General features: G+C 36.1%; 1 protein-coding gene across 8 annotated transcripts in view; it reads left to right on the forward strand.

Annotated features, from left to right (window-relative positions):
* Positions 1–22299, forward strand: part of PCGF5 (polycomb group ring finger 5) — a 179266-nt gene that overhangs the window by 139200 nt on the left and 17767 nt on the right. For all 8 annotated transcript variants that reach the window (XM_037804091.1, XM_037804084.1, XM_037804087.1 and 5 more), the window contains 2 exons: positions 17675–17773; positions 19658–19747. In XM_037804091.1, the coding sequence (XP_037660019.1) occupies positions 17675–17773; positions 19658–19747 (189 nt within the window). The remainder of the gene's footprint in view (positions 1–17674; positions 17774–19657; positions 19748–22299) is intronic.

Below are 22299 nucleotides of genomic sequence, written 5' to 3' on the forward strand. Positions count from 1 at the left end.
CTGCCACTGCAGTTCTCCCTTCTCCTTCCTGGAGCTGACAGCCCCTCCTCCCACGGGACTGAGCCTGGCAGGGAGGGGCATGGGTCCCCTGGCGGCAAAAACTTACAGATTTCGCTGATCTCAGCAGTTCCACATTTTCATGAGTGTTGTATGAAGTATGCCCAAAGTCAGATTGCTCTGTGGTGTGCAGTCCATGCAGTTACTGGCTTTCTACCTACATTCCTGGAGGAGTAACTAAAACATACAGCTCACCAGTCTGCCATCTTGCCCCGCCTCTCCTGGGATACAAGATTAATGCACATAAGTCAATAATGTTTCTGTATGCTAGAAATGAACGAGCTGAAGAGACACTCAAGAAAAAGATACCATTTTCAATAGCAACTAAAAAAACCAAGTACCTGGGAATAAACGTAACCAAAGATGTAAAAGACCTATGGAAAGAAAACTACATAACTCTACTAAAAGAAATAGAAGGGGACCTTAAAAGATGGAAAAATATTCCATGTTCATGGATAAGAAGGCTAAATGTCATGAAGATGTCAATTCTACGCAAACTCATCTACAGATTCAATGCAGTCCCAATCAAAATTCCAACAACCTACTTTGCAGACTTGGAAAAGCTAGTTATCAAATTTATTTGGATAGGGAAGATGCCTCAAATTGCTAAAGGCACTCTAAAAAAGAAAAACGAAGTGGGAGGACTTACAGTCCCTGACTTTGAAGCTTATTATAAAGCCACAGTTGTCAAAACAGCATGGTACCGGCACAAAGAGAGACATATAGATTAATGGAATTGAATTGAGAATTCGGAGATAGACCCCCAGATCTACGGCCGACTGATCTTTGATAAGGCCCCCAAAGTCACTGAAGTGGCTCATAATTGTCTTTTCAACAAATGGGGCTGGGAGCGTTGGATATCCATATCCAAAAGAATGAAAGAGGACCCCTACCTCACCCCCTACACAAAAATTAACTCAAAATGGACCAAAGATCTTAATATAAAAGAAAGTACCATAAAACTCCTAGAAGATAATGTAGGAAGACATCTTCAAGACCTTGTATTAGGTGGCCTCTTCCTAGACTTTACACCCAAAGCACAAGCAAGAAAGAAAAAAATAGATAAATGGGAACTCCTCAAGCTTAGAAGTTTCTGTACCTCAAAGGAATTTCTCAAAATGCTAAAGAGGCAGCCAACTCAATGGGAAAAAAATTTTTGGAAACCATATATCTGACAAAAGACTGATATCTTGCATATATAAAGAAATCCTACAACTCAATGACAGTAGTACAGACAGCCTAATTATAAAATGGGCAACAGATATGAAAAGACAGTTCTCTGAAGAGGAAATACAAATGGCCAAGAAACACATGAAAAAATGTTCAGCTTCACTAGCTATTAGAGAGATGCAAATTAAGACCACAATGAGATACCATCTCCCACCAATTAGAATGGCTGCCATTAAACAAACAGGAAACTACAAATGCTGGAGGGGATGTGGAGAAATTGGAACTCTTATTCATTGTTGGTGGGACTGTATAATGGTTCAGCCACTCTGGAAGTCAGTCTGGCAGTTCCTTAGAAAACTAGATATAGAGTTACCCTTCGAACCAGTGATTGCACTTCTCGGTGTATACCTGGAAGATCAGAAAGTAGTAACACGAACAGATATCTGCACGCCAGTGTTCATAGCCGCATTATTCACAATTGCCAAGAGATGGAAACAACCCAAATGTCCTTCAACAGATGAGTGGATAAATAAAATGTGGTATATACACACGATGGAATACTACGCGGCAGTAAGAAGGAACGACCTCGTGAAACATATGACAACATGGATGAACCTTGAAGACATAATGCTGAGCGAAATAAGCCAGGCACAAAAAGAGAAATATTATATGCTACCACTAATGTGAACTTTGAAAAATGTAAAACAAATGGTTTATAGTGTAGAATGAAGGGGAGCTAGCGATATAGAGTAATTTCGGAAGGGGGAGCAGTGATCCAAGAAGAACAGATAAGCTATCATGAGTAAATTTAACATTCTGGGAATGCCCAGGAAAGACTATGGTCTGTTAATTTCTGGTGAGTATAGTAGGAACAAATTCACAGAAATGTTTCTATATTAGGTTACTTTCTTGGTGTAGAGTAGGAACATGTTGGAAGTAAAGTAGTTATCTTAGGTTAGTTGTCTTTTTCTTACTCCCTTGTTATGGTTTCTTTGAAATGTTGTTTTATTGTACATTTTTTTAATTTTTATTTTTTTTTATTTTTCATGCAGTTGATTTAAAAAAAAGAAGTTTAAAAAAAAAAAGGAAAAAAATGTGTAGTGCCCCCTTGAGGAGCTGGTGGAAAATGCAGGGGTATTGGCCTGCCCCACCTTGATGGTTGCTAACATGCCCATAGACATAGGGGACTGGTGGTTTGATGGGTTGAGTCCTCTACCACAGGATTTGCCCTTGGGAAGACTGTTGCTGCAAAGGAGAGGCTAGGCCTCCCTATAATTGTGCCTAAGAGCCTCCTCCTGAATGCCTCTTTGTTGCTCAGATGTGGCCCTCTCTGTCTAGCTAAGCCAACTTGGCAGGTGAAATCACTGCCCTCCCCCCATGTGGGATCTGACACCCAGGGGAGTGAATCTCCCTGGCAACATGGAATATGACTCCCGGGGAGGAATGTAGACCCGGCATTGTGGGATGGAGAACATCTTCTTGACAAAAAGGGGGATGTGAAAGGAAATGAAATAAGCTTCAGTGGCAGAGAGATTCCAAAAGGAGCAGAGAGGTCACTCTGGTGAGCACTCTTACGCACAATATAGACAGCCCTTTTTAGGTTCTAATGAATTGGGGTAGCTGGTGGTAGATACTTGAAACTATCAAACTACAACCCGGAACCCGTAAATCTTGAAGACGATTGTATAAAAATGTAGCTTATGAGGGATGACAATGGGATTGGGAAAGCCATAAGGAGCACACTCCCCTTTGTCTAGTTTATGGATGGATGAGTAGGAAAATGGGGGAAGGAAACAAACAGACAGACAGACAAAGGCACCCAGTGTTCTTTTTTACTTTAATTACTCTTTTTCACTTTAGTTATTATTCTTGTTATTTTTGTGTGTGTGGTAATGAAGGTGTCAGGGATTGATTTTGGTGATGAATGTACAACTATGTCATGGTACTGTGAACAATTGAATGTATGATTTGTTTTGTATGACTGTGTGATATGTGAATATATCTCAATAAAATGATTATTAAAAAAAAAAGAGCCAGAGAGACAGTACAGAAGAGAAAGATGAAAAGGAAAAGAGAAGGACTGAGCAAAGAGTAGACCCAGATGGCACACACTGGCATTCCTGGAGGGCAGTGCGTGGAAGGTTTTAAAGCCAGGCTGAGGGATTTGAATCTAACCTTATGTGATAAGTAAGGAGAGAGCAGAACTGAAGAGGGGCGCAGGTGACACTGTTGTAAATTGGCCTGCAAACTGAAAACATGACTTATTGAGTTTAAGGAGTTGATGGTACTCAACTCCTTAAGAACCTGTAACTTATTGTTTACAAAGAGCTGTTTCCCTAACCGAGAAAGTGTACCAAAGACACCAACAACGATTTCTTCATAACAATAAAAAACATCAACAACAAAACCAAAATTACTTTTTAAAATTGCCCATTGATTTTGGCTCTTCATGGTTTTGCTTTGCATTAGGATGTTAGGCCTTTAAAAAGGACATGTTATTACTTTTATTTACAGCCTCAAGACTCCTCTCCACACTAGGTTTTCTTGAGACTTATATATGAAATCCTGACTTTAGATAAATATTTTAACATCATCAGCAGTTCTGTATTCTGCCTTAAGAAGCCAAGGTGCTACAAAAATGTAACTTTTAAGAGATAAAAGTAACAATAGTTGTTGGAGTAAAATCAATTGGGATCTCTGAAATTAAAAAAAAAAAAAAAAAAACACGTTACATTCTTCAGAATAGACCATAAGTTAGACAACAAAACAAGTCTCAATAAATTTTAAAGAGTTGAAATCATACAAAATGTGTTCTCCAACCTCAGTGGAATGAAGTTAGAAATAAATAACAGAAGGGAATATGGGGAATGTATAAAGAGTATACTCCTTAGTAACCAATAGGTCAAAGAAGAAACCACAAGGGAACTAGAAAACATGTTGAGATGAATGAAAATGAAAGCACAGCATACCAATGCATATGGGATGCAGCTAAAGCACTGCTTAGAGGGAAATGTAGATCTGTTAATACCTACATTAAAGAATAGAAATCTCAAATCAATAGCCTAATTTTCTATATTAAGAAACTAGAAAAAAGAACAAATTAAACCCAAATCAAGCAGATGGAAGAAAATAATAAAGGTAGTAAAGGTCAGAGTGTAAATAAATGAAATGGGGAATAGAAAAATCATAGAGAAAATCAAGAAAACTAAAAGTTGCTTCTTTGAAAAGACCAGTAAAATTGATAAACCTTTAGCTAGACAGACCAAGAAAAGAAGAAGTCTCACATTACTAGATGAGAAATAAAAGATCATACATTTTTACCAGCCTTACAGAAATGAAAAGGATTGTAAGGGAATACTATGAACAATTATATGTGAACAAATTCTTAGATAACCTAGATGAAATGGACAAACTCCTAGAAGGACACAGACTGCCAAAACTAACTTTGCTGTACCCTCTAACACAAAACAAACCTTTCTGGATTGACTCCATTTGGCTCCCTGGGACAGGATATCCTAACAGGGAAGAAACCAGAGACAGAAAAGCCTCGTGGAAGAGAAAAGCGGGGACAGGGTACACTAACTGCTATAAGACAGGATGGGTCCCAGAACTGAAAAGTGCAATTAAAAGGGAACACTGCATGAAGAAGAGAATTTAAACAATCATAAGAGCTGAAAAGACAATTCTGCACAAAAACAAACAGATCAGGATTCCAGGAGAAGGAACAGGGAGAGGAAAGGCAGCTTTCTCCTGGAGGTGAAAAAATGGCACACGGAAGGGGCAATCTTAAAAGATGTACCACATATCCAGGGCAAGAATCACATGCAGAAGAACTGAGAAAATCTAAGCAGGTAAATACAAGCTACTCTAAAGGTCCGGAATAAGTTGAACCAAACATCAAAGGAGCGTCTTAGCACAAAGCCAGTCGAAAATAAAACCCTTGGCGAGAGGGATAAACTGACCTTCAGAATTAACACATCAAAATAATCAGATGCCCAGACATCAGCAAAAAATTACCAGCCATACACCAAGAAACAGGAAGATATGGCTTAATCAAGGGAACAAATTACAACTTCAGAGGGGACACGGAATTTGGAACAACTAATCAAAAAGTTCAGACAAATCTAAGTCAGTTCAAGGAGAGGAAGAAAAGTATGGTTAGAAATAAACTAATGGTGGATACAGAGCTAAATGATATTAAGAAGATACTATGTGAGCTTAAGGAAGAATTCAAAAGTTTAAAAAGCATTATCGAATTTATGGGGATGAAAGGCACAATAATGGAGGTTAAAAATACACTGGACACTTACAACAACAGATTTGAACAGGCAGAAGAATGAATCAGCTAACTAGAAAGGCAGGACAATCAAAATGTTACGTTCAGAAGAACACATAAAGAGGAAAGAATAGAAAAAATTAAACAGTGTTTCAGGGACTTGAGTGACAGCATGAAGTGTACAAATGTATGTATCATGGATGTCTCAGAAGAAGAGAAGGGAAAAGGGGCAGAAAGAATATTTGAAGAAATAATGGCTGGAAATTTCCCAACTCTTATAAAAGACATAGATATACATGTCCAAGAAACCTGTATTAGTTAGGGTTCTCTAGGGAAACAGAATCAATGAGAGGTGTCTCTGACTATCAAATTGTAAAAGTGATTCACGCAACTGTGGGTATGTACAAGTCCAAATTCTGTAGAGCAGTCAGCAAACTGTCAACTCCAAGGAAGATGTCCGATGAACTCCTCAGGAAACGAACTGGCAACTTCGATGAACTCCTCAAGAAATGCTTCACTGGGCAGCCAAAGAAGAAGTGAAGGTCCTCTATCTGTCTTGCTTATAAGTCTTCAACTGATTAATTGGATTAAATCCAGCCAATTGCATTCTCTCATTGTGGAAGGCACACCCTTTGGTGAGTCATCAGTCACAGCTGCAGTCAGTTGACTGATGATTTAGTAAACCAGCCTGTTGATTTATTAACCAGCCTCAAACGTCCTTGCAGCAATTGTTAGGCCAGTGTTTGCTTGACCAGACAGCTGGGTACTATTACCTTGCCAAGTTGACACATGAACCTAACCATCACAAAGCTCAACATATTCCAAACAGAATAAACCGCCTAATAGACTTACTCCATGACACATACTAATCAGAATGTCAAATGCCAAAGATAAAAAGAGAATTGCAGCAAGACAAAAGCGATTCATTACAAAAAGGGATCCTCAATAAGACTAAGTGCTGATTTCTCATCAAAAACCATAGAGGAGAGACAGCAGTGGTATGATACATTTAAGAGACTGAAAGAGAAAAACTGCCAGCCCAAAACTCTTTATCTGGTAAAACTATCCTTCAAAAATGAGGGAGAGTTTAAAATGTTCACAGGTAAGCAGAAACTGAGAGAGTTCATCAACAAAAGACCTGCCCTACAAGAATTACTAAAGGGATTGCTTCAGGTTGAAAGGAAAAAACAGGAGAGCGTGGCTTGGATTAGTGTGAAGAAATGAAGATCTTCAGTAAAGGTAACTAAGAGGATAAATGCAAAACCCAACAGTACTGTATCCTCAATACACAACTCTATTCTTTAATTCCAAAAGAGTCAGAATACAATTGAACAGGAAGAAGCCAGATTTCCTCATAAGGGACACACAAAACACAAAGAGGTAATGTGGGACTAAAACAATGTACATAGGGCAAAAGGAGGGATATGGAAGCATAGAACATGTATGCTACTGAAAGTAAGTTAGTGGGTTTTTAAGTTAGTAGATTATTGATGTAGGTTGTGAGGTTGTGTAATACAAACCCCAGGGTAACCACAAGTAAAGTATTTAAAGTATATACAGAAACAGAAATGAGAAAGGGATCAGTCAGATACATCACAAAGATCAACTGTACAGAAAAGGAGGTTGCAATAAAGGAAAGAGAGACAAAAAAAAAAGATGTGACATCTAAAAGCCAAAGGGCAAAATGAATGAAGTTAAGTACTACCTTTACAGTAATAACACTGAAAGTAATGGATTTAAACTCCCCAATCAAAAGACAAATTGGCAGAATGGGTGAAAAAGCACAATCCAACTATATGTTGCTTACAAGAGATTCACCTTAGGCCCAAAGACACAAATAGTTTGAAAGTGAAACATGAAAAAAGATATCCATGCAAATAACTAAACCCCCCCCCCCCAAAAAAGCTGAAGTAGCGGTACTAATATCAGACAAAATAGACTTTAAATTTAAAGCTATTATGAGGACAAAGAAGGTCACTGTGTATTATAAAGGGTCAGTCCACTAAGAAGAAGTAAACAATCATAGATATTTATGCACCCTAACCAACAGTGCCCCAGAACACATGAGGCAAACACTGGCAAAATTGAAGGAAGAAATAGACACCTCTATGATAATAGTGGAGACTTCAATACTCCACTCTCATCAATACATAGAACATCTGGACAGAAGATGAATAAGGAAACAGGGAACTTGAATAATATGGTAAATGAACTAGACCAAACAGATATAATCAGAATATAGCACCCCCAAACAGCAGAATATACATTCTTCTCAAACGTCCATTGGTCGTTCTCAAGGATAGACCACATGTTGGATTGCAAAACAAGTCTCAATAAATTTAAAGAGATTGAAATTTTACAGAGCACTTTCTCTGTCCATAATGGAATGAAACTGGATATCAGTAACAGGCAGAGAACTGGAAGATTCACGAACTTATGGAAGTTGAACAACATACTCTGAAACAACAAGTGGGTCAAAGAAAAAATTACAAGAGATCATAAATATCATGAGATGAATGAAAAGTAGAACAGAGCATTGTTAACGCTGAAGGGATACAGTGAAGGCAGTGCTGAGAGGGAGATTATAGCCTAAATGCTTACATTTAATAAGAAGAGAGACAGCTAAAGCAAAGACCCCACTGTATACCTGGAGGGAACTAGAAATGAACAGCAGACGAAACCCAAAGCACGCAGAAGAAAGAAATAAAGATTAGAGGCAGAAATGGATGAATACAGAATTTAGAAAACAGTAGAGAACTTTAACAAAACCGAAATATAGTTCTTTTAAAAGATCAATAAATTGACAAACCTTTAGCTAGACTGACAAAAAAGAGAGAAGATGCCAATAAATCAGAAATGAGAGGGGGGGACATTTACTACCTGCCCCAAGAAATAAAAAGCATAAAGGATACTATAAACAACTGTATGACAACAAACTAGACAACCTAGTTGAAGTAGACAAATCCCTAGAAACAGATGAACAACCTAAACTGACTCTAAAAGGAATAAAAGTTCTCAACAGACCAATTACATGTAAAGAGATTGAGTCAATCGTTAAAAACCTCCCAACAATGAAAAGCCCAGGACCAGGTGGCTTCACAGGTAAATTCTTCCAAACATTCCAAGAAGAATTAATACCAATCCTGCTCAGTCTCTTCCAAAAAATTGAAGACGAGAGAACACTAACTCATTCTGTGAGGCCGACATAACCTAATGCCAAAGCCAGATAAAGATACTGCAAGAAAAGAAAATTACAGACCAATTTCTCTTATGAATATAGATGTAAAAATCCTCAACAAAATGTCAGCAAGTCAAATCCAACAGCACATTGAAAGAATTATATACCATACCCAAGTAGGTTTATCCCAGGTATGCAAGGGTGGTTAAACATAGGAAAAGCAATTAATGTTACATACCACATTAACAAAAAAAAAAGGGAATAAAACCACGTGATCACCTCAACTGATACAGAAAAGGCCTTTGACAAAATCTAGCATCCTTTCTTGGTTAAAAGTTAGCATAATAGGAATAGAAGGAAACTTCCTCAACATGATAAAGAGCTTATATGAAAAACCCACTGCTAACATCATACTCAATAGTGAAAGACTGAAAGTTTTCCCTCTAAGATCTAGGACAAGACAAGGATGCCCATTGTCACCACTGTTATTCAACATTATATTGGAAGTTTTAGAGCAATTAGGCAAAAAAAAAAAAAAAAGTGAAAAGCATCCAAATAGTAAAAAAATAAGTAAAATCTCACTATTTGCATACAGCAGGATCCTATATAGAGAAAGTCCTGAAAAATCTACAACAAAGCTGTTAGAGCTAATAAACAAATCAGCAAGTGGCGGGGTACAAGATTAACATGCAAAAATCAGTAGTGTTTCTGTACACTAGTAATGAGGAATCTGAGGAAGAAATCAAGAAAAAAAATTACATTTATAATAGCAACTAAAAGAATCAAATACCTAGGAATATATTAACCAGGGTGTAAAGGACTTATATGCTGGAAATTATGAAACATTGGTAAAAGAAATCAAAGAAGACCTAAATAAATGGAAGGACATTCTGTGTTCATAGTTTGGAAGACCAAATATTAAGGTGTCATTTCTACCCAAAATGATTTACAGATTCAACACGATCTCATTGAAAATTCTAGCAGCCTATTTTGCAGAAATGGAACAGCCAATTATCAAATTTATTTGGAAGCATACAGGGCTGGAACAGCCAAAAGCTTCTTGAAAAGAAGACAAAGTTGGAGAACTCATGCCTCTTTTCTTTAAAATATATTATAAAGCTACAGTGGGAATGAAAGAGGACCCCTATCTTATTCTATATACGGAAGTTAACTGAAAATCGTTCAAAGGCCTAAATATAAGAACTAGGGCAATAAAACTCCTAGAAGAAAATGTAGGGAAGCATCTTCACTATCTTGTGGGTAGGCAATGGTTTCTTAGACTTTACACCCAAAGCACAACCAACAAATAAAAAAATTGATAAATGAGACCACATAAAAATTAAATCTTTTGTGCATTGAAGGACTTTATCATGAAAGTGGAAAGAAAACCTACTCAAAGGGAGAAAATATTTGGAAACCACATATCCAAGAAGGGTTTAATATCCAGAATATATAAATAAATCTTACATCTCGACAATACAAAGACAAATAACCCAATTTAAAAGTGGGCAAAAGACTTGAATAGACATTTCTCCAAAGTGGATATGCAGATGGCTATTAAGCACATGAAAAGATCCTCAACATCATGAGCTATTAGAGAAATACAAATCAAAATCACAGTGAGATACCATTTCACACCCACTAGAATGGCTGCTATTAAAAGAAACAAAATTACAAGTGTTGAAGAGGATGTAGAGAAATAGGAACACAGAAATATTCATTGTTAGTGGAATACAAAATGGTGTAGCCACTGTGGAAGACTGTTTCACAGTTCATCAGAAAGCTAAGTATAGAATTAACCATATGACCTGGCAATCCCACTACTAAGTATATACCCAAAAGGAGTGAAAGCAGGGACTTGAACAGATATTTGCACACCAGCGTTCAGAGCAGCATTATTCAGAATTGCCAAAAGATGGAAGCAACTCAAGGGTCCGTCAGCCTATGAATGAATGAACGAAATGTGGTATATATAGCATTAAAAAGGAATGATGTTCGGATTCAATGTGACCAGGATGAACTTTGACGACATAATATTGAGTGAAATAAGCCCGAAATAAAAAAACAAGTATTCTATGCTCTCCCTGATATGAAATAATTAGAGTAAGCCAACTCTTAGAGACAGAATCTAGAATATGGGTTACCAGGGGCTGGGTTGGGTATAGAGAATGGATAGTTGATATTTAAATTGTACAGAATTTCTATTGGGATTGATTGTAAACTTTTGGTAATGGATGGTTGGTGATGGTAGCACAACATTGTGAATATAATTAACAACAGTGAATTATATGTGTGAATGTGGTTAAAAGGGGAAATTTTAGGTCATATATGTGTTACTAGAATAAAAATTAAAAGAAAAACATAGGACTGTACAACACAATAGGCCCTGTTATAAACAATGGACTATAGTTAATAGTACATTTGTAAAAATGTTCCTCCATGGATTATAACAAATGTACCTCACTAATGCAGGGTGGTATATGGGAACTCTGTATCTTATACATTTTACGCATGATGTTTCTGTAAACCTACAACTTCTCTAAGAAAAAAATTATTAATAAAAAATACAAACAGCCCAATTAAAAAATGATCAAAGAATTTGAATACTCATTTATCAAAAAATAGACAAGTAGCCAGTAAGTACATGAAAAGATGCTCAATATCATTAGTTATTAGGGAAATGCAAATCAGAGCTACAGTGAGATACCACTTCACTCTTAGCATGGCTATTATTAACAACAAAAAATGAACATAACAAGTCTTAGTAAGAATGTGGAGAAATAGGAACCCTCATACATTGCTGTTGGACATGCAAAATGGTACAGCTGCTATGGAAAACAATTTGGCAATTCCTCAAGTTAAATGTAGAGTTATTGTATAAATCAACTCCACTCCTAGGAATATACCCAACAAAATTGAAAACATATGTTCACACAAAAATTTGTTCACAAATGCTTTAAAACAGCATGATTCATAATAGCCAAATAGTAGAAATATCCCAAATGTCCATCACCAATGAATAAACAAAATGTGTTATAGCCATACATTGGAATATTATCCAGTAATAAAAAGGAATGAAGTTCTGATACATTCTACAACATGGATGAACCTGGAAAACATTATGCTAATTGAAAGAAGCCAGACCCAAAGGGCTTCAAGTTATACAATTCTATTTATATGAAATGTCCAGAATAGTCAAATCCTTAAAGAAAGTAAATTAGTGGTTGCCAGGGGCTGGGGGGTTGGGGGGAGGGAGAATGGAGGGTGACTACTAATGGGTATGATATTTCTTTTTAGGGTTATGAAAATGTTCTGGAATTAGATAATGGTGATTGTTGCACAACCTTGTGAATATGCTAAAAACTACTGAGTTGTACATTTTAAATGGTGAATTTTATGGTATTTGAATTATATCTCAATTTTTAAAAATTCAGCCTTGACAATTGCTTAGCCTGAGGGAGATACTAGCCATACCATTCTGAAGGCAGGAAAACATTGTAAGGGGTTTGGATTAAAAGACAAAGAAAATAAGTCAGAAATCCTTATCATGAGAACTAGAAATTGAATTAAATCCTAGAACTGGAAACCCAGTTCAGATGGTCCCTATTTGATTCCATATCTGGCCTTTTAACTCTTCTGAAACGAAGGGATAAAGGATAAAAAAACCTCCAGTGTAAGCAACTTGGAAGCAGAAAGGAACCTTTTATGAATTATTCCTTTTTTGGCTGAGTTGGAAGGAAAAAGGAACAAGGCATTGAGGTGGAGATTGTGCCATGGAAAGGGAAGGGTACCATAGAAACAAACAAAAGTCTTTTTTTTTTCTATATAATATTTCCTCAAATATTTTAAGATAGCTACCATGTTTGTTACCTTCAAGGCAAAGTTTGTCAATCAGTGCGCTGCTGCAGGAGTGGAATAGAAATACGGCTGAAATGTTGATCCCCTTTGGGCAGCCTGGCAGGCTAGATATCTGCTGCCCGTGGTAGCAGCCTCCTTTTACCCCCAGTGAGTAGTATAAATGTTTCCATTTTCGATGTGTGTCATGAAATGAAAATGACAGGGAAGAAGCACTGTTCTAAGAGTCATCTCTTTAAGGTTCTTCCCACCATCCTCATCATTTAATGAGCACTCTTAATTGTCAATGCCCTTCTTAATGGGCATCATTTTCCTTTCAGAGATCTGTACAGAAATTCCCAGGTGCATCTAGCTAGGAAACAGAGCAGGGTTAATTTGGTATAATTATAAACTGTTTCTATATAAAGAGAACGCATAATCATTATAGTATTATTTTCTCAGTACTCACAAATCATCTATTAAATAATCCAGTCTGAAATTTTGTTAGATTGATGTTAAGCTTTATTGAATTATAAATTCCATAAGCAAGATGTTGCTTAGTTTTAGAAATCTTCTGACATCTCTATAATTATTCACAATTTCTGAAAGATTATGAGTAGTGATGCTGAGATAATTTATACAGGTTCTTTCAACAACCTGATACTTTTCTGCAGACGATAAGACACTTAAAGGGTCTTCCCAGTACCCTCATATTATTCTCTGACTTATCTGGGACTTGTAAGCTATGTTTGGAGCAAGAAAATGCATAGGAATCTTGGGGAATATGAGATGATGTCAACAGATAACAGGAGGGATTGACCTTTACATCTGTCCTTTTGTTGTTGTGTTCTCTGTCTAGAACACCAATATTCTCATTTGAAATTGGTAGAGTATGTTTTGCTTTAGATATAATTTTTCCTTCCATTTTCTTTCTTTTTTTTTTTTTAAATTTAATTTCATTGAGATTGTTCACATACCATACAATTATCCGAAGATCCAAAGTGCACAATCAGTTGCCCATGGTACCATACAGCTGTGCATACATCACAATTATTTTTTTTCAATTTTTAGAACATTTTCATTACTCCAGAAAAGAAATAAAGACAAAAAAAGAAAACTCAAATCTTCCCATACCCCTAACCAGCCCCCCCATTATTGACTCATAGTATTGGTATAGTACCATTTGTTACTATTGATGAAAGAATGTTAAAACACTATAACTGTAGTACATAGTTTACAATAGGTATATTTTTTCCCTGTATACCCCTCTATTAACTAGTTATAGTGTCATACATTTGTTGTAGTTCATGAAAGAGATTTCTAATATTTGTACAGTTAATCATGGACATTGTTCACCACAAAATTCACTGTTGTATACATTCCCATCATTTAACCTCCAACCCTCCATCTGGTGACATACGTGACCCTAAGCGTCCCCTTTCCACCACATTCACACACCATTCAGCACTGTTAGTTATTCTCACAATGACTTGCTACCATCACCTCTGTCCATTTCCAAACACTTAAGTTCAACCTATTTGAACATTCTGCTTGTAATAAGCAACCGCTCCCCATTCTTTAACCATGTTCTATATCCTGGTAACTTGTATTTTATGTCTATGAGTTTACATATTATAATTTATATCAGACCACACAATATTTGTCCTTATGTGTCTGACTTATTTCACTCTATGTAGTGCTCTCAAGGTTTCTTCATCAATTCGCTTTTTTTTTTAAAGATGGTTTTGTTCACCCACCGTACTTTCTGTCCTAAGTAAACAGTCGATGGTTCCCTGTATAGTCATATATTTATGTATTCACCACCGTCACCAGTATCTATATAATTTCCATTTCTTCAACAAAGAAGGAGGAAGAGTCAAAGAAGGTAGAGAGACAAAAGAAAAAAAAATGACAGCTAAAAAACAATAAAAGGAAAGATAGAGTTAACCTAAAGTAGAATAAAAGAGTCAGACATCACCACCAATGCCAAAAGTCCCATACCCCTCCCTTATGTCCCCCTCTTAAAGGCATCCAGCCTTGGTATATTGACTCCATTACATGAAAGGAAGCATAATACAATGTTTCTGTTAACTATAGTCTCTAGTTTGCATTGATTGTACTTCTTCCCCAATACCATCCTATCTTCAGCACCCTGCAAGGTTGACATTCATTTTTCCCCCTCATGTAAAAACATATTTGTATATTTTATCACAATTGTTGTGCACTCTAGGTTTCACTGAGTTATGCAGTCCCAGTCTTTATCTTTCCTCTTTCCTTCTGGTGTCCTACATGTTCCTAACTTTCCTCTTTTAATCACACTCACAGTCATCTTTGTTCAGTGTACTTACATTGCTGTGTTACCGTCACCCAAAACTGTGTTCCAGACCTCTCACTCCTGTCTTTTCCTATCTGTCTTTAGTGCTCCCTTTAGTATTTCCTATAGAGCAGGTATCTTGTTCACAAACTCTCTAATTGTCTGTCAGAGGATATTTTAAACTTCTCCCTCATATTTGAAGGACAGTTTTACCAGATATAGGATTCTCTTTCAGTGTCTTAAATATATCACACAACTTGCTTCTTGCCTCCATGGTTTCTCCTGAGAAATCTGCATATAGTCTTATCAAGCTTCCTTTGTATATGATGAATCGCTTTTCTCTTGCTGTTTTCAGGATTCTCTTTGTCTTTGACATTTGATAATCTGATTATTAAGTGTCTTGGCATAGGTCATATTTGTTCTGTTTGGGGTATGCTGTGCTTCTTTGATCCGTAATTTTATGTCTTTCATAAGAGATGGGAAATTTTCATTGATTATTTCCTTTATTATTGCTTCTGCCCCTTTTCCCTTCTTTTCTCCTTCATGTACATTCATGTGTTTCATGTTGTCATTCAGTTCCTGAGACATTGCTCATATTTTCCCATTATTTTCCCGATCTGCTCTTTTGTGTGTAGGATTTCAGGTCCCTTGTTCTCCAGTTCCTGAGTGTTTTCTTCTGCCTCTTGAGATCTGCTGTTGTATGTCTCTGTTGTGTTTTTCATCTCATGTGTTGTGCCTTTCATTTGCATAGATTCTGCCAGTTTTTTCAAACTTTTGATTTCTACCTTATGTTCTCCCAGTGTCTTCTTTAAAGCCTTCATCTCTTTTGTTATATCTTCCCTGAACATGTTGATTTGGTTTTGATGTGATTTAGCATATTTCTTTGAAAATCTTTAATAGATTGTTTCATTAAAGTGAAACAATATCTCAGTTGGATCTTGATTGAGGTGTAAGTTTGTTCCTTTGACTGGGCCATATCTTTGTTTTTCCTATTGTAATTTGTAGTTTTCTGTTGTCTAGGCATCTGGTTTCCTTGGTTACCATGGTCAGATTTTCCCAGACCAGAATGGGTTCAGGTCTCAGAATGTGGTTATGATTCAGGGTGTATCTTAGAAGAATGACAGACTTTCCTGAGGGCTCCAGTCACTGTGCTTTTCCTAACCTGTCCAGCAGGTGGTGCCTTCAGTTTCTGTTTTGGCTGTTTTCCCCCAGGCTCTGGGGTCTGGTTCTGAAAGGAAAACTGGGCCCCACCTCCTTACTCTTAGGGAAAATACACCCCTTAAGGAGTTTTCATCTGCATTTGAATTATCTGACTCTTATCTCCACCCCTGCCTGGGTCAGAGTGCTGTGAAGTGAAAATGGCTGCAGCTCTCTCTTCTGAGCCTCTGAGGTTGAGAGAGAGAAAAAGGGATAGAAAGTCCCCTTTTAGAGCCAGTACATGGCCCCCCGGTTTCACTCATTGGCCAGAGGTAACACCTGGTCTTCTGTGCTTCCCCTCCCAGTACAGATGAGTCTTCTGGTTCTTTAAGGTCAGTCATCACTAAAAGCCTCTTGTTGGGGGTTTCTAGCTTGTATTCAGCCGTCCACATTTGTTAATTAAAACCCCAGTTGGAGCTTGGTTGAGCTATAACGCTTGTTGGGAGAGTGCTGCTTTCTACCACAGTGAGATTTTGCTGCATCTCAGGCATTCCTCCCAATCCGGGTTGGTGTACAATGTGTGGACAGTCGTGGTTGTCCCCAGGCAGTTATTCCAAATTATTTACTAGTTGTTCCTGGTTGTTCATTAGTTGTTCCAGGGGATTAATTCCACTCCTCCCTATGCCACCATCTTGCCCCTTTGTCCCTTCCGTTTTCTTTTAATGGACACTTACCATATGGATTGTGACAGAGTATCATTTTAGATTTGTTTCTCTTGTTCTTTGCTAGGAAGTACATTACTGATATTGACTGGATAGTTCTACTTTTGACTTGGTGAATTTAAAAACACTCAGATTTGTTGACCTCATTTCCTGTACATATAAAATTCTTTAAAGGATTCAATACCTGTTTTGGTGTTGTTGATGGTGGCGTTTCGAAGTATTCGGATCATCTTTATGGCTGTGGAATGTCATTTTGTTTCACAGATTAGTTCATGTTTACCATGTCTTTAACCTCTTTTGATTCATTTTCAGTTTGGATGTCCATTCTGAATTGGTTCTTATGTTTTAGTCATGTTCAAGGTTATAAGGTGAATCTCATTTACAAATGAGAAAATGCAAGGCCCATAGATCTTTTCCACTTTTTCTAGTAAATTACTGCTGCAGCCCATCAGTTACTGACTGGATCTGATTCTGTCCAACTAAGGGTCTAGACAACACAGCTTGTAGTTGCCAGGCATATTGTGGCCCACCTAGTCTCTCTCCATTGAACTGTAGGGCTTCTTAAACCCCTATTTAAAATAACTACTCTTTTTAACATTATTTTAAAATTTTGAGATCATGCTTTATAAATGTTCCTAATACAGAAGTGATATTATATAATAAAATATTTTATATGCTTTTTGTGACCTTTCTTTTTCTGTTTTCACTTAAACTTATGTGTTTACCAAAAAGTCTAGAGATGTACAAATTTTTTTTGGTGGGGTGGGGGCAGGATTTTTCTAGTACACGTGGTAGTATATTCTTGATGAATGCCATGTAAGCATATAAGAATTAGGAATATTTTTATTCACAAGTACTAAAGAACTGAAAGTTGAAACATTTTCAGAATACATTTTGAAATTACTCAAAATGATGGTGGAAATGAAATCTATGGTTTCATAAAAAGCAAGTAAAATATTTTAACTCATAATCTTTTTTTACTTTAGGGTTTAATGAAGAAATTCATCCGATGTTCTACACGTGTGACTGTGGGAACTATTAAAAAATTTCTAAGTTTAAAACTAAAACTTCCAAGTTCTTATGAAGTAAGTTAAAGAATATCTGACCTTAAATATCTTGATAATTCTGATCTGAATTAAAAATTCTTAAAAAAGTAGAGAAAATTAACTGATACTATAGTCACATTAATTTTGTGGAAACTGGTTATTTTCATATTAAAAATTAATTTTCCAGAGTAATACTCTATTTATAGAATATTTATTTTCTAATTTAACATATCCTGAGTAAAACATGATACTAAGGCATTTTTTTTTTTAATAATTAAAGGAGATATTTAAAGAATGTAACATTAAGTATTCTCAAAACAAATAGCCCTACTTAGTGGATTTTTTTTTTTTTTTTTCCATGCCAGCATGCTTTAGGGTGTGCATTTTCTTTTTATCTGAGACCCTTGAGCTCTATTATTACCAATTCTTTGGCACTTTATTCTCTTCTTGCCAAATACCATGTGCAGTTTTATTTCCTTACTTTTAAGTCTGACTCACTGAGTTACCATTTTCTAGTTTTCTGGAAGTCAGTAGAACTAAGAAAACTATTATTTTCATGGCATCTTACTGCCAGCACATACTGTATTTCTCTGTGTAAAATATAGAAAGGAGAGACTCAATTCACTGATTGCTCTTTCTCTTTCTCAATGCAAAAGACTTTTCCTGTGGTTTTCAGGAATATATATTGGTCCTCCCTTATATTTTGCTTCCCAACACGTAGGGGAACGATTTAATGAAATATCTAACAGCTTGAAGCTTCTGAACAGCATTGCTAATTGGGGCAGGATGGTTTAATTGTTAAATGCCAATTCATACTTAGTAATGGCATCCTGAATACATCTCTTTACTACTTTGGTTATGAATTTATTACATAGGAAAGGAAAAGAAAAGAGTTTACACAATGATGTCTGAAAAACGTTCTTAGGTCCATATAGGTTACCATAAAGCATAAAATAAAGGTACAGTTTAGCTTCCTATGTCTAATACAATTAAAACTATGCTTATTTCAGTCTTAAGTTCAAAATTCTAATCTATCTAGCCAGCTTTATTTAAAACCCATTCTTTTCCCCGTCTCCACACTTTAAACTAACTCCTCTCAATTTGCTTTTAATAGCTAGAGAACTCAAATGTTGTTTTATTTATAGGGGTATCTGATAAAAATTTGCTTCATTATGCTTTGTGGAATTCGTGAATCATAGCCACAGTTTCTGTGGCCTTCTTAAGATTGTTAATGTTTGGTTCCTACAATAAAGTACAACCCTTACTGAAGTTTGAAACAAAATGAGAAGAGGATCTTGATAACCATTGTGCAAGTTACCAAACAAGCAAAGCAGAGAGGCCTGTGGCATAACCCAAACTGTTCTGTTAACTTAGCAATAGGAAATTACAGGGAATTCTTACGTACCTCTAAGGCTGCATAAATCACTGCATCTGTATTCATTCATTTACCCCCTTCATATCCAAACTAGTGGGAAGAAAGTAACCCCTTCAAATATTGGGAAGATCAAAATAGTCTTAAGACAAATTAATAAGAATTAAGGAGCTTCTGTGAGATTTGTACAGTTTCTTCTCCTTCAGTAATGAGCAATCACAGAAAAATGTCTGAATCCTCTAAGGTAGCCCAGAGAGATGGACTAAGAGAGTTTTCAGTACATTTCAAAATTATGTGTATGAAATATGAGATATTGGGACAGCATAAACAGTGCTTCATGTTACTTATATCTGAACTGTTAAAACTATGAGAAGGACCAGTGCTTTTAATGAACATGTTCAAAGAGTGTTCTTTTTTAAAATGATGAATGGTACTTCTATTTTGCTGTAACTATTTGAATGTTCTCTGAAATTTGAAAAAAAAAAAATGTGTAAAACATTATGAATTCAAAATTACTTATGTTAATAGATCTGTAACTATTCTTTTTAAAGTTGGATGTGCTGTGCAATGGTGAAATTATGGGAAAGGATCATACTATGGAATTCATCTACATGACAAGATGGCGACTAAGAGGCGAAAACGTAAATTGTTTTTATATTTGTCTATGTGTATATTTAGTTAGTTGCCATTGTATTATTCAAATTTAACAGTATTACTTAGAAACTAAAAAAAAAAAAAAGTTAAATTGGGAAAGAAAAGAAACTGGTTCCTGTTCTTACTGTTTCTCCCAGCTGTTCGATGAAAGTTGGTCCTAAATACAAGACCAAGTTCTGTGTTAAATGTGTTTGTTATCTTTAAAGTGAGTTTAAAGCCCCATCTAAGTATGTTCAGGACTCTGCTAACCTCAAAACAGAGAAAATGGCACTTATTTTTTAAAAGCCTAGTGAAATATGAGAACTTTTAAATATATGGGAGGGGGAACTGAGTTCAGTTCTGACTGCTACATTTAAAGGTAGATAAGAGTATTATTTTTTGTTGTGGTGGAGGGGACAGATAGGGTAGAATCTAGATATTCATTTTTTGAGCTACCGCCTTTACATTGAAAGTAACGTATACAAGTGGACCAGGGTAAGTGAGTCTGCAGTGCTTTCTGATGCCAGCAGAGGAAGATTATTCTTCCTAGGGCCCTAGGCAATATGAGGGGAGTGATTACAAGGAGAAAACTCAAGGGAGAAAAGAATTCACCTGTGTTTTGAGCTATATATTTGGTTAGTATTAATTAGAAGGTCCAAGAATATCTTATCTGAGTTATAAATAATATGGATATTAGGGAAATTTGAGGGGCTAGGGATTATAAGACTGTTTTCTAAGAGTAAGGAATATAGTGGTAATACTACCAGATTTCTCTTCATAATATGATTGCATGAATAAACACTGATTCAAAGTTTAACTGGAAGATTGGACTAGATGACCTCAAGGTCCTTTAAGGCATTATGATTCTTTGGTGTTTATGGTGTTTATGGTACGTCATACTTTTAAACTCTGTGTAATTTTAAATTCTCTATTCTGTAAACTAGGCTTTATTACATTTGCTCATGAAAATATAAATTAGTTATAAAAAATTAGCACAAGATTCATAAATTTAACCTCACCCAAAAATAACTTATTCAGAATTCAAGAATAATGAGAGTTGCTATGTTACATTAGTTCAAAATATACTTATGTTGAATGTAAACATTTGTGAACCATTATGGAACAAAACTCAAGAAGCCAATTTTTGTGCTGTTAGATGGGTAGGGTATTTGACTGTTTTTCAGAAAAAATGTCCTGATGTAATATGATAAACAAAGCACCTAACCTCTTAAGTCACAATTTTTTTTTCCTATTTGAGTCCTGTTTGGATAGAGCCTTCTTTTGAGGTGGAATGCTCAAAACCTAAGAGAAGAATTCTACTCCAGTGTCAGTCACTGATTAGTTGTGTGCCCTTGAACAATTCATTAAACTTCTCTGGGGCTCATTTTTTAAAAAATCTAATTTTGTTTGTATTTGGTAAATTACTGTTTGCCTTTCTGTGACATTTTAGTTTTTAAAATGGCTCATACGCATCACTCTCATTTAATCCTTAGAACCAAAGTGTTGTTGGGACCAGATGCAGATTACAGAGATAGTAAATTCTCTCTCATTTTTGAGGAGTGGATATTATGATACTACACATAATAATCATATTGTATTGACCATAATTTTAGCTATCAAGAAGATAGTTCAATGAGCATTTCAATGTTTTAGTGCTTAAAATCATCATTATGAGTAGATTTGCTCTAAGGTTGAAGAGATGTGAATGGTTATCCACTATAAGACCCCAACTAATACTCACTTGTCTTTCACAAGGTCCCTTCCAAAGGTCTCCTGTACTGCCAATTGTTTTAATGTCAAAACATGGAAGTGCTAATTGAAATTTTTATTAAGAGACTATCAGTTAAAATAGTCTTTACTGCAATTTTAATTCTGATTACACATTTTTGAATATTTTAAATTCCTTGTTTACAGCATATTTTAATAAAAATTGGTTCAAAAAGTATCATGCAGGTAGAAATTAAGCAAACAGAAAAATTACTAAATTTTACATTTAATGCTACCATACAGTAATAAAACATACTTCATTTTTTAGGCATGACAAACATGATTTTTGGTTGGTCTCTTTTTCCAAACATATTTCTCCCTCAGTCTTCACAATCTCAGTGGTTCCAAGATTGGTAGTTCTGTTTCCAGTTGCTCAGACCAAAATGCTTGGAGTCAGCCCTGATTATTTACTTTCTCTTTCATCATCTTTAGCAAATTCTGTAGCCTCTGTTGTCAAAATACTGTATTCAGCGTCCAGCCAGGACTCACCTCCTCCACTTCTTCCTCTCCAAGCCACCATCACCTATCTCCAGAATTACTGTGAAATTCTCCTAACTGGACTCCATGCTTCCACCGTTGTTCCCCTGCTGTCTTCATCCAGCACAGCAGCTAGAGTGATCCTCTTAAAACAAATTAGAACATGTCAGTGCCCTGCTCTAAATCCTCCGGTAAATTCTAATATCATTTAGATAAAGGCTGAAGTCCTTCCAGTGACCTGTAGATAGGGCCCACACAGTTTTTCCCAGGTACCCCTCTGACCTTATCATTTACTCTTTCCCTCTAGCCTAATGCA

The sequence above is a fragment of the Choloepus didactylus genome, chromosome 15, assembly GCF_015220235.1.
Source record: "Choloepus didactylus isolate mChoDid1 chromosome 15, mChoDid1.pri, whole genome shotgun sequence".
Taxonomy (NCBI): Eukaryota; Metazoa; Chordata; class Mammalia; order Pilosa; family Megalonychidae; genus Choloepus; species Choloepus didactylus.